The 18918-nt window shown below is 53.1% G+C and overlaps 1 protein-coding gene across 2 annotated transcripts in view; it reads left to right on the top strand.

Moving 5' to 3' along the window:
* Positions 1–11747, top strand: part of LOC144481887 (natural resistance-associated macrophage protein 2-like) — a 127360-nt gene extending 115613 nt beyond the window's left edge. For both annotated transcript variants that reach the window (XM_078201045.1, XM_078201044.1), the window contains exons 15-17: positions 6737–6810; positions 8910–9063; positions 11488–11747. In XM_078201045.1, coding sequence (XP_078057171.1) covers positions 6737–6810; positions 8910–9063; positions 11488–11637 — 378 coding nt within the window. In that variant the 3' untranslated portion in view covers positions 11638–11747. The remainder of the gene's footprint in view (positions 1–6736; positions 6811–8909; positions 9064–11487) is intronic.
* Positions 11748–18918: the final 7171 nt, after the last annotated feature.

Here is an 18918-nt window from a genome sequence, read left to right as displayed (position 1 = left end):
AATTGCCCCTTAGTGTCCAAAGGTGTGCAGGTTAGGTGGATTGGCCATGCTAAATTGCCCCTTAGTGTCCAAAGGTGTGCAGGTTAGGTGGATTGGCCATGCTAAATTGCCCCTTAGTGTCCAAAGGTGTGCAGGTTAGGTGGATTGGCCATGCTAAATTGCCCCTTAGTGTCCAAAGGTGTGCAGGTTAGGTGGATTGGCCATGCTAAATTGCCCCTTAGTGTCAGGGGGACTAGCTAGGGTAAATATGTGGGGTTATGGGAATAAGGCCTGGGTGGCGTTGTGATCGGTGCAGACTCGATGGGCCAAATGGCCTCCTCCTGCTGTTGGGGATTCTGTGATTCTATGATCTCTCCATAGCGTGGTGGTCATGTCTCGCCTTCTACTTTTCCTGTCTCCTTCCCACTCTCACTTTGACATCGGGATGTGGCCAGTCAAGGTGAGACTTTGACTTCCTGCCCCTCAGTGAGCTGGTGAGAGGCTTGTCGTTGTTTGAGATGTGATACAATACTGGGACAAGAACTGTGAGAGCTTGTTTCCCAAAGCCACTCTCCTGAATCCTTCTTTCTGAACAGCTCGCTCTGCTAACCCTGGATGTAAAAGCGCAGTACGCACACGGCGTATCCCCATTCCGTCACGTAAACTCTTGGAATGAATCACTCGCAAACGAACGGAAACCAGACAATCCAGTAAACCATGGCTTGCAAACACTTGCGCTGAAACTCTACCCCCCCCCCCCCCCCCCCCACCCCTCGCCCGCCACGGGAATCGGAGTGGGCAAGAGGCAGACAACGGAAATGCCCGTTGACCTGGGTGGCATTTTCTGGTTTTGGGGCGCCCTGCAAGGTCCACGTGAAGCCTAGACCAGGGTCAACCAGGCCACTCCCATAGATGGAGCGGTGCTGTTTGGCACCGTCTTCTGACATGCAGGGCAGGATTTCATCTTGCTCTTCAAGTCCTGACCCAGAGTCCGCACTGCGATTTTGTGACCCGGATACTCTGCACCTGGATGATTCACCTCGGCCGCAGCCCTGCCTCTGACAATCTCTTTAAGACTTGATCCGGGTTGCTGAGGTATTCCTCCCTTGGTCGGAATGTCGTCCAGGTAGACTGCTCCACGAGGAATCCCCTGCAACACATTGCCCAGTGCCCGCGGGAAAATGGTCGGAGTGGAGGACATCCCAGAAATCGGTATTTGAACAACCCCTCGTGTGTGTTGATGCTGACGTTCTGAATGTAACTCCAACCAAAGCTGCTGGTAGGCGTGACTCGTGTCAAGTTGAGAGTATTTTACCTCCTGCGAGGGTGAGTGACCAGTTTGGAGGCCTGAGTAATGGTGAGTTTGTAATGCCCGTATACACACGCAGAACCATCACTTTTAAAATCAGCAACAACTGGAACTGCCCACCGAGAGAACTGGAATGGGTAGGGCATTGGTTCTGGGCTTGTAAAAGTGAGGATCTACGAACGACTTAACTGTGATGCCCCGCAATGTATCTAGTTCATCTTTGAAAAGCTCGGGATATTTCTGAAAGACATCCTCTGTCACCTGTGTGCGTCTAACCTCACCCAAGTCCAATGGAATTTAACTAAGCCAATCACACCCTAGTAAACTGGGTCTTTTATCACCGTGTGGAGATGCCGGCGTTGGACTGGGGTAAACACAGTAAGAAGTTTAACAACACCAGGTTAAAGTCCAACAGGTTTATTTGGTAGCAAAAGCCACACAAGCTTTCGAGGCTCTGAGCCCCTTCGTGATCTAGGGGTACAGGCTAGAAGGGGCTCAGAGCCTCGAAAGCTTGTGTGGCTTTTGCTACCAAATAAACCTGTTGGACTTTAACCTGGTGTTGTTAAACTTCTTACTGTCTTTTATCACCAACAGCCCTGCTTTTGCTTTCTGGCTGTACTATGCAACGTCCACCTCTCACGCCCCAAGCAATGGCATAACCTCTCCGGTGTATCTCCGAAGTTGGATCCTGCCTGCCTCAGGGCCCCACATCTCAGAGTCATAGAGGTTTACAGCACGGAAACAGGCCCTCCAGCCCAACTTGTCCGTGCCGCCCTTTTTTTAACCATTAAACTAGTCCCAATTGCCCGCATTTGGCCCATATCCCTCTCTCCCCATCTTACCCATGTAACTGTCTAAATGCCTTTTAAAAGACAAAATTGTACCCCCCTCTATTACTACCTCTGCCAGCTCGTTCCAGACACTTACCACCCTGTGTGGGAAAGAATTGCTCCTCTGGACACTTTTGTATCTCTCCCCTCTCACCTTAAACCTATGCCCTTTAGTTTTAGACTCCCCTACCTTTGGGAAAAGATATTGACTATCTAGCTGATCTATGCCCCTCATTATTTTATAGACCTCTATAAGATCACCCTTCAGCTTCCTACGCTCCAGAGAAAAAAGTCCCAGTCTATCCAGCCTCTTCTTATAACTCAAACCATTAAGTCCCATTAGCATCCTAGTAAATCTCTTCTGCACTCTTTCTGGTTTAATAATATCCTTTCTATAATAGGGTGACCAGAACTGTACACAATTTTCCAAGTGTAGCCTTACCAATGTCTTGTACAACTTCAACAAGACACCCCAACTCCTGTATTCAATGTTCTGACCGATGAAACCAAGCATGCCGAATGCCTTCTTCACCACTCTGTCCACCTGTGACTCCACTTTCAATGAGCTATGAACCTGTACCCCTAGATCTCTTTGTTCTATAACTCTCCCCAATACCCTACCATTAACTGAGTAAGTCCTGCCCTGGTTCAAACTACCAAAATGCATCACCTCGCATTTGTCTAAATTAAACTCCATCTGCCATTCGTTAGCCCACTGGCCCAATTGATCAAGATCCCGTTGCAATCCGAGATAACTTTCTTCACTGTCCACTATGCCACCAATCTTGGTGTCATCTGCAAACTTACTAACGATGCCTCCTAAATTCTCATCCAAATCATGAATATAAATGACAAATAACAGTGGGCCCAGCACCGATCCCTGAGGCACACCGTTGGTCACAGGCCTCCAGTTTGAAAAACAACCCTCTGCAATCACCTTCTGGCTTCTGTCGTCAAGCCAATTTTGTATCCATTTGGCTACCTCACCCTGGATCCCGTGAGATTTAACCTTATGCAACAACCTACCATGTGGTACCTTGTCAAAGGCCTTGCTAAAGTCCATGCAGACAGCATCAACTGCACTGCCCTCATCTACCTTCTTGGTTACCCCTTCAAAAAACTCAGTCAAATTTGTGAGACATGGTTTTCCACTCACAAAGCCATGCTGACTGTCACTAATCAGTCCTTGCGTCTCTAAATGCCTGTAGATCCTGTCTCTCAAAATACCTTCCAACAACTTACTCACCACAGATGTTAGGCTCACCAACTCATTGGATCTTCCTAAAGATCTCCTCACCAATTACAGATGCAGAGGCTCCAGTGCCCGCCTCCATTTTGATTTGTTTTCCGTCAACATCTGCGTAGCAGAGAATCTCCATGCGGCCCTCATTCACATTAAACTTTGTAAGCGTGCTCCTCTGCCCGCTCTGAGCTTTCCAGGTGATGTGTCGATGACTGAGGCTTTTACAAATCTGAATTTGACATTTTTATCAGTAAAGATTTTGTTTGCGGATTTAGTCGCACTTGCTCAGAATCACCGCAATCCTAAACCCTCAGTGATTGCCCAGCGATTCAACTTGCGTCGTCATTTTTGGAAGATGGGACTGTCTGTCACTAACTTTGTTACTGAATTAAGAAAACTCTCTGAACATTGTGAGTTTGGAGGCAGTATTAGAGGATACACTCCGAGACAGACTAGTCTGTGGCATTAATGAGGACAGCATTCAGGGTCATTTATTGGGGGAAGCAACGTGGACTGCTAAGAAGGATCTAGAAATTTCTCAGGGCATGGAAATGGCTGACAGCGAAGCAAAAGATATTCAGAAGGCCAATGGTGGTACAGGTGGGTGCAGTGCATCAAGTAAAGAGGCTGCAAGCCAGAAGGTGAAAGCAGTGGAACGTTTCAGGTGTAGAGGGACACACTGGCTGGAATTTTATGCAAGTTGAATCGCTGGGCAATCACTGAGGGTTTAGGATTGCGGTGATTCTGAGCAAGTGCGACTAAGTCCGCAAACAAAATCTTTACTGATAAAAATATCAAAATACAGTACAGCATGGACTCAGAACTGGAGGTAACTCGTTCCACAGGTCCCTCGTGGTGAGACTAAACCCATGAAAACCCGCGCTACTGATAACATCACTCACGTATACTCATACCCGCTAAAGATATCGGTACATAAATTCAAATAGAAAGATGTTTACTATAACATTCTACAATGTTCGCAACTATGTAATGCTTTTCACAACCACTGGGTCCCGCAAAGTGCTTCCCAGCCAATGAAGTATTCTTTCTGAAGTCTAGTCACTGTTGTAATGCAGGAAATGCACCAGCCAATTTGTGCACAGCAAGATCCCACAAGCAACAATGAGACGGTTGCCAGATAATCTGTTTTTCTTATGTCATGTTGCTTGAGGAATAAATATTGTCCAGGACACCGGGGAGCTCTCCCCTGTTTTTTCCTTTGAAACAGGTTCATGAGATCTTACACATCTGCCCAAGAGGGCCGAGGTTTGACGTCTCATCCGAAAGACGGCACCTTCACTCGTGCTGCACTCCCTTAGCACTGCGCCAGAGTTAGCTGCAATGTGTTGCGCGCAAGACTCAGAGCTGGACCTTATGGGCAAAATTTTACGAGATTGTTTTCGGGCACGTTTTCAGGCCCAATCTTACACATTCTGTCTCTGAATTTTTGGGCTGGTGAGTTTCGAGCCAGAGAGGCTGTGGGTGGGGCTTAACTCACCAGACAGCCTGCAGAGGGAGCTAGTGTGCATGTGCGGACCTCTGATGCTGCTCATGCGCATTAACAGTAGCAGGGGTCTGACAGACAGAGAGCGAGCTGTCAGGCCCCTGCTGCTGCAGGCAGCTTCAATTAACTCCCCCCCCCCCCTGCAATCGTGGGGGCCCGCGGCACGAGATGCAGCCCCTGCTGCCACCCCACCCCCCCCCCCACCCCCCCACCACCCAGATCGATCGTGGCTCCCATTCCCTCCCCCACCAATCGTAGGCAGAGTGGCAGCAGGCCCCTCCCTCCCCCACCAATCACAAGCAGAGTGGCAGCTGGCCCCTCCCTCCCCCACCAATCACAAGCAGAGTGGCAGCTGGCCCCTCCCTCCCCCACCAATCACAAGCAGAGTGGCAGCAGGCCTCCCCCCCCCCCCCTCCCATTGGCCCACCCCCACCATTGGCCCACCTTCCATTGGCCTGCCCTCACGGTCCCCAACTCCCCCATTGGCCCCGCCCCCTGTCACTGCCCAGTGGGCATTGCCAAGCTGCCAGGGTGGCATTGCCAGACTGGCACTGCCCAAGTGGCACCCTCGTCTTGCACTCGGCCTCCCCGGGGGGCCTCAATGGCCTCCGGTTCCACCGGCGAGGCCAACAGAACAGTTCCCTGTTCACGTTTTCCTCGCCGGAGAGATCCTTTCCCAGCGAGGCCAGAAAGGGAAGCGAACCGGGATGACTGAGTGCCGGGCTCGCTAAGCAGATGTAAAACAGCAAACATTTCAATAAATTAATCCGCCCTTCGCCCATTCCTGGCAAGAGGCTGACCGCGCCAGAAATCTGGGTGTCGTAAAATCGTGACAGGCGTGGAAACGGGCGCCATTCGCGCCAGCCGCTTTATGCCCGATTTTACGACATTTTCCCGCCACAGAAAGGGCGCAAAGAGGTCGTAAAACTCTGCCCTATGAGTCAGAGATAAGAGAGAATGCTACTGACTGAGACACAGCTGGAAGAAATGATGGGCTGAGTGGCCAGTGCTCCTATTCTATGAGGTTTTATACAAATACTGAACTGAGGCTCAGTGCGTTCCAATACGATGTGGAAGCTGTTGTCAGGTGACCTCATGGATGGACAGGGCTGGAATTTTTCCAGCCCTTTCCGTCCCGCCAGAGGGGACCCTCCCCTGCCCTCGCTGTGGGTTCCTCGGCGTTGTGGCCCCGATCAACACCAATGGCCAATTGACTTCTTTGGCAGGACTGGAAGATCCCACCAGCGGCCAATGGCGAACCACCTCTGCCAACAGTAAGCATGCCGCGGGGGTTGTGGGGGGGGTCTCGCTGCTGCCTTCACTTGAGACGGGAGGGCTGACGGAGTGATTCCACCTTTGAGTTGAAAGGGATCTGTTGTAAATGTAGCAATGAGTATTTGTGGTTCAGGGTTGACCAACTGGGCTTGCTATATCAGTCAGGGTGCATGGTACAGGGACTGTGGAAGGAGGCAGGTGGCACGGTGGCACCGTGGTTAGCGCTGCTGCCTCACAGCGCCAGGGACTCGGGTTCGATTCCCAGCTTGGGTTCACTGTCTGTGTGGAGTCTGCACGTTCTCCCCGTGTCTGCGTGGGTTTCCTTCGGGTTCTCTAGTTTCCTCCCACACTCTGAAAGACGTGCTGGTTAGGGTGCATTGACCCGAACAGGAGTGTGGCGACTAGGGGAATTTCACAGTAACTTCATTGCAGCGTTAATGTAAGCCTTACTTGTGACTAATAAATAAACTTTAACTTTAAAAGAGATTGGTCTGGGCTTATCCGTTCATGACGGTTGTATGTGTATAATTCTGGTTTACTTATGGTGGCACCACCCTCGAGCCAGCTCTAACTGGTGACCTTTCAACTCTTTGCAGCTGCCATTTGCACTGATCCCGATATTGACGTTTACAAGTATGAACTCAATAATGCACGACTTCACCAATGGCCTGTAAGTATCCTGGCTCCCTGCTCACACTCATGTTCGGGTACCAGAGCCAACCCACCGCCCCCCGCCCCCCCCGCAAGTATATTATGAAGCCCACCTGGATTTTCGTGTGTGATTCTATTGAGCCACTAAGGAGATTTTATTAAAACAAACTTTCTTTTGCAATACAGTTTAACAATAACAAATGAATTAGCTAATTTTTTAACCAATTGAAATACTTAAACATGACAAGATACAATTCTTAACTGCTAACCTATCTCTATTAGTTCCAATGTAAGCAATATTCCTGTTATAGACTTAAACCCCTGTTCAAAATCAGTTAGCAATACCCAAGAGTGCATGCTTGCACTTGTTAACAGTCTAGAGCTTTTGGAGTGAGAGAGACAAAGAGACACCTGTCTTGTGACATCCCCAAACAGCAGCCTCCAGATAGATTGAGAGAGTGAGAGAGGGAGAGAGAGACCGCTTGCTTCTTTCAGAAGCAGACAGAAACTGATTGTCTTAAAATAAAAGAGAAACTATGTGTTTTCCCCGCTTCGCCCAGTCACATAACTCTGCCTCTGTCAATCAAAACCCTACGCTGAAAGCCCATGGGAAAAGCCAAAATAAGCAAAAATGCATCAGCTCAGATTAAAACAAACACAGCCCCAGCTAAAATGAATCATTAGCCTGCATTCGCAGTATGTGAGCTGTCTGGTGTAGACAGATCGGCACCGTGCAAAGCAGCTGAATTTTAAACATACCCCTCACCACAAATATAAAAATGCATTTCTTAAAGGCACAGTGTCATCACACTCACTGTATCTCGCCTCACACATGTAGAAAGGCCTCATCTTTGAGGGATTGGAAGGTGAACACCAGGCACCAATGGACTGAATTATGCAGAGGGAAGGGGGGATAGATTAGTTGTACCAAAAGAAAGCATGACACAGTCCCGATATGCTGTCTTAGGCGCTGTAATGTGGGAGGTATGCACAGAGAGATGTGAGGTGAACATGTGCAAGTCCTCTGGCCTGTCACTCCCACTGACATGCTTGCGAGAGATGGGAATTGTATGGGGACGGGGAGGTTCTGGATGGAGTCATTCTAAATCGATGATAATCAGGCTACTCTTTGATATTTGATTGACTCTGTCGCAGCAGCTACGAAACTTTTATTTTGTGTGAGCGAGAGAATCATTTCATTTCTGAGGTGTGATAGCCAGCGCAAAACGTAGAATGTGACACATCGCACAAACTGCGCAGAAATCCAATGCGGAATTTATCGGGTTACGCTGAATTAGACTGCACCCCCACCCGCCTCCTGCTCTCCCCCCCCCCCCCCCCCTCCGCCCCCCCCCCCCCCCCCCCGCCGTGATACTGCCCAGCATTTTGCATGAATAGGCTTGTGTATGGCATGGTTTACATCAGCGCAAAGGCTTTTTATCCTCCCACGAGCGCAAACTCACCCCCGCCTCAGGGAAACAACACTCGGACTGCGGAGCGAACCCCTGGGGTAATGCTAGCAAGTGGAATGGTCTTCGTCGCTTTGCTCCGACGATCGGGACTGATCCGGCACCCAGAGGCTGCTGGGTGGATTGCGGTCCTCAGTCAGGACTCTGATTGTCGTGGTCAGCGAGTGTGCGTCCAGCTACTCCACGCGGAGCGGGACGCAGCAGATGGCACGGTGTGCAGCATTGTTCAATTTTTATTCTTTCTCCTGAGTCTTGTCGTCTGCGACAGGAATGGCGGAGCGAATGAGCCCTCGACGTCTTTCAGACTGTGGGAGGAAACCAGAGCGCCCGGAGGAAACCCACGCAGACACGGGGGAGAACGTGCAGACTCCGCACAGGCAATGACCCAAGACCGGAATTCAACCCGGGTCCCTGGCGCTGTGAGGCAGCAGTGCTAACCACTGTGCCACCCAATACTCCAAATGCGCCCTTATCAAAGTTTTATATAGCTGCAACATGATTTCCCAACTCCTATACTCAATGCCCCCATCCCCTCCGACTTTCCTGCCTGCCAAAAAGTGGGAACACTTCCCAACACACACCTCACCCCGGGATGTCTGAGTGCATACCACTAATACTCTCTCTCTCGATTCTTTCCGTTTCTACCTAGAGCATGGAAGATCATTGGTGGAATTATCATTCTGATCATCTGTTGCATTAACATATACTTTGTGGTCAATTACGTCTGGAGTCTGCAGAAGCTGGTGTTCTACATTGTGGCAGCCATTGTGGCATTTGCCTACCTGTCCTTCGTATCATACTTGGTAAGTTCAGGAACATCCATTCCATCAACTGAACCCACATTAAACATTGCAAGCCACGTTCGAAGCGGAAAGCCAAGCCCAGTTTTTACATAAAGCCCATTTGAGTTCATTACGTATAAAGAAGAGTCTTCAAACAAGAACAACTTGACAATCTTTTCAAAAAAGAAATTCTGTCTGAAAGTCGGCTTGGGAATGGCGTGAATGCTTCCAGCTGAGAGCAAGAGCCAAATTAACAGATAGTGAGGAATGGAGAAAGTCTCGGGGCGGCACGGTGGCACAGTGGTTAGCACTGCTGCCTCACAACGCCAGGGACCCAGGTTCAATTCCCGGCTTTGGGTCACTGTCTGTGCGGAGTCTGCACATTCTCCCCGTGTCTGCGTGGGTTTTCTCTGGGTGCTCTGGTTTCCTCCCACGCTTCAAAGATGGTTAGGTGGATTGGCCATGCTAAATTGCCCCTTAATGTCCAAAGATGTGCGGGTTAGGTGGATTGGCCATGCTAAATTGCCCCTTAGTGTCCAAAGATGTGTAGGTTAGGTGGACTGGCCATGCTAAATTGCCCCTTAATGTCCAAAGATGTGCAGGTTAGGTGGATTGGCCATGCTAAATTGCCCCTTAGTCTCCAAAGATGTGCAGATTAGGTGGATTGGCCATGCTAAATTGCCCCTTAGTCTTCAAAGATGTGCAGATTAGGTGGATTGGCCATGCTAAATTGCCCCTTAGTCTTCAAAGATGTGCAGGTTAGGTGCATTGGCCATGCTAAATTGCCCCTTAATGTCCAAAGATGTGTAGGTTAGGTGGATTGGCCATGCTAAATTGCCCCTTAGTGTCCAAAGATGTGCAGTTTAGGTGGATTGGCCATGCTAAATTGTCCCTTAGTGTCTAAAGATGTGCAGGTTAGGTGGATTGGCCATGCTAAATTGTCCTTTAGTGTCCAAAGATGTGCAGGTTAGGTGGATTGGCCATGCTAAATTGCCCCTTAGTCTCCAAAGATGTGCAGATTAGGTGGATTGGCCATGCTAAATTGCCCCTTAGTCTTCAAAGATGTGCAGGTTAGGTGCATTGGCCATGCTAAATTGCCCCTTAATGTCCAAAGATGTGTAGGTTAGGTGGATTGGCCATGCTAAATTGCCCCTTAGTGTCCAAAGATGTGCAGTTTAGGTGGATTGGCCATGCTAAATTGTCCCTTAGTGTCTAAAGATGTGTAGGTTAGGTTCATTGACCATGCTAAATTGCCCCTTAGTGTCCAAAGATGTGCAGGTTATGGGGATATTAGGCAATAGTGCATCAGCAAATAAGGTCCATATATATATATACAATAATGGTAAAGAAAAGTAAGGCTCTTCATCTGAATGCTGGAAACATCCGCAATGAGATGGATGAACTCATGGCACAAATAGAGATGGATGGTTCTAATCTGATTGCCATTTTATAGAGACACGGTTACAAGGTGACTAAGGTTGGGAAATAAATATTCTGGGGTGCACATTATTTCAAAAAGATCGAGAGAATGGAAAATGTGGAGCAGCCAGGATAAAGGATGATGGGAGTGAGAAAGGATCTTGGCTCAGGCAGTCAGGAAGTAGACTGGGTGGTGATTTGCAATAACAATGGTCAGGAAAAGGTAGTGGTTCAGAGTCCACCAAACACTGGTTATACCCTTGGACAGAGCGTTAAGCAACAGGGGAGGTGGTGGCATCGTGGTGTTATCACTGGACTAGTCATCCAGAGACCCAGAGTAATGTTCTGGGGACCCGGATTCAAATCCCACCCCCACAGATGTTGGACTTTAAATTCAATAAAAATCTGGCCTTGGGTCACTGTCTGTGCGCAGTCTGCACGTTCTCCCCATGTCTGCGTGGGTTTCCTCCGAGTGCTCCGGTTTCCTCCCACACTCCAAAGATGTGTAGGTTCGGTGGATTGACAATGCTAAATTACCCCTTAGTGTCCCAAGGTTGGCTGGATTAGCCATGATTTTGTTTTTAATTCATCCCTGGGACATGGATGTCGCTGGCTGGGTCGGCATTTATTGCCCATCCCCAGTTGTCCTTGGAGGGCAGTTGAGAGTCAACCACATTGCTGTGGCTCTGGAGTCACATGTAGGCCAGACCAGGTAAGGACGGCAGATTTCCTTCCCTGAAGGACATTAGTGAACCAGATGGGTTTTTCTGACAATGGTTTCATGGTCATCAGTGGATTCTTAATTCCAAATATTTTTTATTGAATTCAAATTCCACCATCTGCCGTGGCGGGATTCGAACCCGGGTCCCCAGAACATTAGCTGAGTTTCTGGATTGATAGTCTACCGATAATACCATTGCCTTCCCTGTAGACACAGGGGTTGTGATGTTCTGCACTGGAGATGCTCTATGTAGACACAGGGATTTATTTTGTGACCAGCCTCCTTTTCTTTCGCTCTGTTTGCAGCTGTGGTTTTGCTTGGTGGTGATGGGTGTCCAGTTCTTGCAATGTGGCCGCACCTTCGGTTCGAAAAGGACCATCATTTCCGAAGATCAAAAAGGGACATTTCAGCGCTCGGGATCGATGTGTTCCGCGGACATGAGCACGTTCCACTGAAGATTGTATCCGGGACTCCCGAGAAATGTTTATTTTTCCCGATGGACCCCCTCTCTCTCAAAGGGGAGTGAGTCAAAACAATTGCTGTACATAAATGATTGTCATAAATCAAATGAGAAGTCGTAGTGTTCCTTGATTCACACGGCCGCGATGCCACAGGTGGATGTGTCATACCGCAAATTCCCACTGAATTCCATTGCGCCACTGGAGCCAATTTGGACCTGCTTCTTCAAGTCGGTCTTGGAGGGAGGCACGGTGGTTAGTACCACTGCTTCACAGCGCCAGGGACCCAGGTTCAATTCCAGCCTCGGGTGACTGCGGAGTCTGCACTTTCTCCCCATGTCTGCGTGGGTTTCCTCCGGGTGCTCCGGTTTCCTCCCACAGTCCGAAAGATGTGCAGGTTAGGTGGATTGGTCATGCTAAATTGCCCCTTAGTGTCCAAAGATGTGCAGGTTAGGTGGATTGGCCATGCTAAATTGTCCCTTAGTGTCCAAAGATGTGCAGGTTAGGGGGATTGGCCATGCTAAATTGCCCCTTAGTGTCCAAAGATGTGCAAGTTAGGTGGATTGGCCATGCTAAATTGCCCCTTAGTGTCCAAAGATGTGCAAGTTAGGTGGATTGGCCATGCTAAATTGCCCCTTAGTGTCCAAAGATGTGTAGGTTAGGTGGATTGGCCATGCTAAATTGCCCCTTAATGTCCAAAGATGAGTAGGTTAGGTGGATTGGCCACACTAAATTGCCCCTTAGTATCCAAAGATGTGTAGGTTAGGTGGATTGGCTGTGCTAAATTGCCCCTTAATGTTCAAAGATGAGTAGGTTAGGTGGATTGGCCATGCTAAATTGCCCCTTAGTGTCCAAAGATGTGCAGGTTAGGTGGATTGGCCATGCTAAATTGCCCCTTAGTGTCCAAAGATGTGCAGGTTAGGTGGAATGGCCATGATAAATTGCCCCTTAGTGTCCAAAGATGTGCAGGTTAGGTGGAATGGCCATGCTAAATTGCCCCTTAGTGTCCAAAGATGTGTAAGTTGGGTGGATTGGCCATGCTAAATTGCCCCTGAGTGTCCAAAGATGTGTAGGTTGGGTGGATTGGCTGTGCTAAATTGCCCCTTGGTGTCCAAAGATGTGCAGGTTAGGTGGATTGGCCATGCTAAATTGCCCCTTAGTGTCCAAAGATGTGCAGGTTAGGTGGATTGACCATGATAAATTGCCCCTTAGTGTCCAAAGATGTGTAGGTTGGGTGGATTGGCCATGCTAAATTGCCCCTTGGTGTCCAAAGATGTGCAGGTTAGGTGGATTGGCCATGCTAAATTGCCCCTTGGTGTCCAAAGATGTGTAGGTTGGGTGGATTGGCCGTGCTAAATTGCCCCTTGCTGTCCAAAGATGTGCAGGTTAGGTGGATTGGCCATGCTAAATTGCCCCTTAGTGTCCAAACATGTGCAGGTTAGGTGGATTGGCCATGCTAAATTGCCCCTTGGTGTCCAAAGATTTGTAGGTTGGGTGGATTGGCCATGCTAAATTGCCCCTTGGTGTCCAAAGATGTTTAGGTTCGGTGGATTGGCCATGCTAAATTGCCCCTTGGTGTCCAAAGATGTTTAGGTTAGGTGGATTGGCCCTGCTAAATTGTCCCTTAGTGTCCAAAGATGTTTAGGTTAGGTGGATTGGCCATGCTAAATTGCCCCTTGGTGTCCAAAGATGTGCAGGTTAGGTGGATTGGCCATGCTAAATTGCCCCTTGGTGTCCAAAGATGTGCAGGTTAGGTGGATTGGCCATGCTAAATTGCCCCTTGGTGTCCAAAGATGTTTAGGTTAGGTGGATTGGCCATGCTAAATTGCCCCTTAGTGTACCCGAATGGGCGTTGGAGTGTGGCAACTGGGGGATTTTCGCAGCAACTTGATTGCAGTGTTAATGTAAGCCCACTTGCGACACTAATAAAGAAACTTTAAAAACTGAAACTTGTAAGGGATGAAACCAGTGCCCACCTGGCACAGTGCCAATGACACCAGTGGGCACTGCTGGCGAGACTGAATTCCCTTTCAGTTGCTCTGGACTCGATTGTGTCAAATGGGTGCTGGTGATAGTAATTTGTGAAGGCTTTATTGGATGCCAGTCTTGCATGGCAGGTTAAAGGTTACAGTGGGCGGCCTGGGAGTGTGTGGGCAAAGGCTTGACAAGCCCAATTACTGCGCCCCCTTTCCCCATTCACAATGCAAATGGCGGTGAGGTTATCCCGGTGATACTGTGGGCACGATCCCGTCACGCGCAACAGGATCACACTCCCCCGGTCACCCAGAGTCAGTTAACTGGCTCCCAGTTCAAAATACACTTTATACTTGGTCCAGAACCTTCCGTGCCTGAAGAGACTCAAAGTTTTTAACGCAGAAAAAAAACACTCCTCTTGAGGTGTGACGCGAAGGGAGATGGGGGGAGAGGGGTGGGGGAGTAAGGCGGGGGGAGAAGGGAGGGGGAGGGGGGTGGGTGAGACGGGGGAGAGGGGTTGGGGGGGGAGTAAGGCGGGGGGAGAAGGGAGGTGGATGGGGGAGATGGGTGGGGGGAGACGGGGAAAAGAGGCAGGGGGAGGGAGAGACGGGGGGGGAGGAGGAGGGGGGCAGGGGGAGACAGGGAGAGGGGGAGGTGGGGGAGACAAGGGGGAGGCGGGAGACAGGAGGAGGGAGACAGGAGGAGGAGGGAGACAGGAGGAGGGAGACAGGAGGAGGGAGACAGGAGGAGGAGGGAGACAGGAGGAGGGAGACAGGAGGAGGGAGACAGGAGGAGGGAGACAGGAGGAGGGAGACAGGAGGAGGAGGGAGACAGGAGGAGGGAGACAGGAGGAGGGAGACAGGAGGAGGAGGGAGACAGGAGGAGGAGGGAGACAGGAGGAGGGAGACAGGAGGAGGAGGGAGACAGGAGGAGGAGGGAGACAGGAGGAGGGAGACAGGAGGAGGGAGACAGGAGGAGGGAGACAGGAGGAGGGAGACAGGAGGAGGGAGACAGGAGGAGGGAGACAGGAGGAGGAGGGAGACAGGAGGAGGGAGACAGGAGGAGGGAGACAGGAGGAGGGAGACAGGAGGAGGGAGACAGGAGGAGGGAGACAGGAGGAGGAGGGAGACAGGAGGAGGGAGACAGGAGGAGGGAGACAGGAGGAGGAGGGAGACAGGAGGAGGGAGACAGGAGGAGGGAGACAGGAGGAGGGAGACAGGAGGAGGGAGACAGGAGGAGGGAGACAGGAGGAGGAGGGAGACAGGAGGAGGGAGACAGGAGGAGGGAGACAGGAGGAGGGAGACAGGAGGAGGAGGAGACAGGAGGAGGAGGGAGACAGGAGGAGGAGGGAGACAGGAGGAGGGAGACAGGAGGAGGGAGACAGGAGGAGGAGGGAGACAGGAAGGAGGAGACAGGAGGAGGGAGACAGGAGGAGGAGGGAGACAGGAGGAGGAGGGAGACAGGAGGAGGAGGGAGACAGGAGGAGGGAGACAGGAGGAGGGAGACAGGAGGAGGGAGGACAGGAGGAGGAGGGAGACAGGAGGAGGAGGGAGACAGGAGGAGGAGGGAGACAGGAGGAGGGAGACAGGAGGAGGAGGGAGACAGGAGGAGGGGAGACAGGAGGAGGGAGACAGGAGGAGGGAGACAGGAGGAGGGAGACAGGAGGAGGGAGACAGGAGGAGGAGGAGGGAGACAGGAGGAGGGAGACAGGAGGAGGGAGACAGGAGGAGGGAGACAGGAGGAGGAGGGAGACAGGAGGAGGGAGACAGGAGGAGGAGGGAGACAGGAGGAGGGAGACAGGAGGAGGAGGGAGACAGGAGGAGGAGGGAGACAGGAGGAGGGAGACAGGAGGAGGGAGACAGGAGGAGGAGGGAGACAGGAGGAGGAGGGAGACAGGAGGAGGGAGACAGGAGGAGGGAGACAGGAGGAGGGAGACAGGAGGAGGGAGACAGGAGGAGGGAGACAGGAGGAGGGAGACAGGAGGAGGAGGGAGACAGGAGGAGGGAGACAGGAGGAGGAGGGAGACAGGAGGAGGGAGACAGGAGGAGGAGGGAGACAGGAGGAGGAGGAGACAGGAGGAGGGAGACAGGAGGAGGGAGACAGGAGGAGGAGGGAGAAAGGAGGAGGGAGACAGGAGGAGGGAGACAGGAGGAGGAGGGAGACAGGAGGAGGAGGGAGACAGGAGGAGGGAGACAGGAGGAGGAGGGAGACAGGAGGAGGAGGGAGACAGGAGGAGGGAGACAGGAGGAGGAGGGAGACAGGAGGAGGAGGGAGACAGGAGGAGGGAGACAGGAGGAGGGAGACAGGAGGAGGGAGACAGGAGGAGGGAGACAGGAGGAGGAGGGAGACAGGAGGAGGGAGACAGGAGGAGGAGGGAGACAGGAGGAGGGAGACAGGAGGAGGAGGGAGACAGGAGGAGGAGGGAGACAGGAGGAGGGAGACAGGAGGAGGGAGACAGGAGGAGGAGGGAGACAGGAGGAGGGAGAACAGGAGGAGGGAGACAGGAGGAGGGAGACAGGAGGAGGAGGGAGACAGGAGGGAGGGAGACAGGAGGAGGAGGGAGACAGGAGGAGGAGGGAGACAGGAGGAGGAGAGGGGAGACAGGAGGAGGGACAGGAGGGAGACAGGGAGGAGGGAGACAGGAGGAGGAGACAGGAGGAGGAGGGAGACAGGAGGAGGAGGGAGACAGGAGGAGGAGGGAGACAGGAGGAGGAGGGAGACAGGAAGGAGGAGGAGACAGGAGGAGGGAGACAGGAGGAGGAGGGAGACAGGAGGAGGAGGAGACAGGAGGAGGGAGGGAGACAGGAGGAGGGAGACAGGAGGAGGGAGACAGGAGGAGGGGAGACAGGAGGAGGAGGGAGACAGGAGGAGAGGAGACAGGAGGAGGGAGACAGGAGGAGGGAGACAGGAGGAGGGAGACAGGAGGAGGGAGACAGGAGGAGGGAGACAGGAGGAGGGAGACAGGAGGAGGAGGGAGACAGGAGGAGGGAGGACAGGAGGAGGGAGGGAGACAGGAGGAGGGAGACAGGAGGAGGAGGGAGACAGGAGGAGGAGGGAGACAGGGAGGAGGAGGGAGACAGGAGGAGGGAGACAGGAGGAGGGAGACAGGAGGAGGGAGACAGGAGGAGGAGGGAGACAGGAGGAGGAGGGAGACAGGAGGAGGAGGGAGACAGGGAGGAGGGAGACAGGAGGAGGAGGGAGACAGGAGGAGGGAGACAGGAGGAGGGAGACAGGAGGAGGGAGACAGGAGGAGGAGGGAGACAGGAGGAGGAGGGAGACAGGAGGAGGAGGGAGACAGGAGGAGGGAGACAGGAGGAGGAGGGAGACAGGAGGAGGGAGACAGGAGGAGGAGGGAGACAGGAGGAGGGAGACAGGAGGAGGGAGACAGGAGGAGGAGGGAGACAGGAGGAGGAGGGAGACAGGAGGAGGAGGGAGACAGGAGGAGGAGGGAGACAGAGGAGGGAGACAGGAGGAGGGAGACAGGAGGAGGAGGGAGGCAGGAGGAGGAGGGAGACAGGAGGAGGAGGGAGACAGGAGGAGGGAGACAGGAGGAGGGAGACAGGAGGAGGGAGACAGGAGGAGGAGGGAGACAGGAGGAGGAGGGAGACAGGAGGGAGGGAGACAGGAGGAGGAGACAGGAGGAGGGAGGGAGACAGGAGGAGGGAGACAGAGGGAGGGAGACAGGAGGAGGGAGACAGGAGGAGGGAGACAGGAGGAGGAGGGAGACAGGAGGAGGGAGACAGGAGGAGGGAGACAGGAGGAGGGAGACAGGAGGAGGGAGACAGGAGGAGGAGGGAGACAGGAGGAGGGAGACAGGAGGAGGAGGGAGACAGGAGGAGGGAGACAGGAGGAGGGAGACAGGAGGAGGAGGGAAGCAGGAGGAGGAGGGAGACAGGAGGAGGAGGGAGACAGGAGGAGGGAGACAGGAGGAGGGAGACAGGAGGAGGAGGGAGACAGGAGGAGGAGGGAGACAGGAGGAGGAGGGAGACAGGAGGAGGGAGACAGGAGGAGGGAGACAGGAGGAGGAGGGAGACAGGAGGAGGGAGACAGGAGGAGGGAGACAGGAGGAGGGAGACAGGAGGAGGAGGGAGACAGGAGGAGGAGGGAGACAGGAGGAGGACGGAGACAGGAGGAGGGAGACAGGAGGAGGAGGGAGACAGGAGGAGGGAGACAGGAGGAGGAGGGAGACAGGAGGAGGGAGACAGGAGGAGGGAGACAGGAGGAGGAGGGAGACAGGAGGAGGAGGGAGACAGGAGGAGGAGGGAGACAGGAGGAGGAGGAGACAGGAGGAGGGAGACAGGAGGAGGGAGACAGGAGGAGGAGGGAGACAGGAGGAGGGAGACAGGAGGAGGAGGGAGACAGGAGGAGGGAGACAGGAGGAGGGAGACAGGAGGAGGAGGGAGACAGGAGGAGGAGGGAGACAGGAGGAGGGAGACAGGAGGAGGGAGACAGGAGGAGGGAGACAGGAGGAGGAGGGAGACAGGAGGAGGGAGACAGGAGGAGGGAGACAGGAGGAGGGAGACAGGAGGAGGGAGACAGGAGGAGGAGGGAGACAGGAGGAGGGAGACAGGAGGAGGGAGACAGGAGGAGGGAGACAGGAGGAGGAGGGAGACAGGAGGAGGAGGGAGACAGGAGGAGGGAGACAGGAGGAGGGAGACAGGAGGAGGGAGACAGGAGGAGGGAGACAGGAGGAGGGAGACAGGAGGAGGAGGGAGACAGGAGGAGGGAGACAGGAGGAGGGAGACAGGAGGGGAGGGAGACAGGAGGAGGAGGGAGACAGGAGGAGGAGGGAGACAGGAGGAGGGAGACAGGAGGAGGGAGACAGGAGGAGGGAGACAGGAGGAGGGAACAGGAGGAGGGAGACAGGAGGAGGGAGACAGGAGGAGGAGGGAGACAGGAGGAGGGAGACAGGAGGAGGGAGACAGGAGGAGGAGGGAGACAGGAGGAGGAGGGAGACAGGAGAGGAGAGAGGGAGACAGGAGGAGGGAGACAGGAGGAGGGAGACAGGAGGAGGGAGACAGGAGGAGGAGGGAGACAGGAGGAGGAGGGAGACAGGAGGAGGAGGGAGACAGGAGGAGGGAGACAGGAGGAGGAGGGAGACAGGAGGAGGGAGACAGGAGGAGGGAGACAGGAGGAGGGAGACAGGAGGAGGAGGGGACAGGAGGAGGAGGGAGACAGGAGGAGGAGGGAGACAGGAGGAGGGAGACAGGAGGAGGAGGGACAGGGAGGAGGGAGACAGGAGGAGGAGGGGAGGACAGGAGGAGGGAGACAGGAGGAGGGAGACAGGAGGAGGAGGGAGACAGG

Source organism: Mustelus asterias, chromosome X (assembly GCF_964213995.1).
Source record: "Mustelus asterias chromosome X, sMusAst1.hap1.1, whole genome shotgun sequence".
NCBI lineage: Eukaryota > Metazoa > Chordata > Chondrichthyes > Carcharhiniformes > Triakidae > Mustelus > Mustelus asterias.
This window is presented reverse-complemented; position numbering and strand designations above follow the sequence as displayed.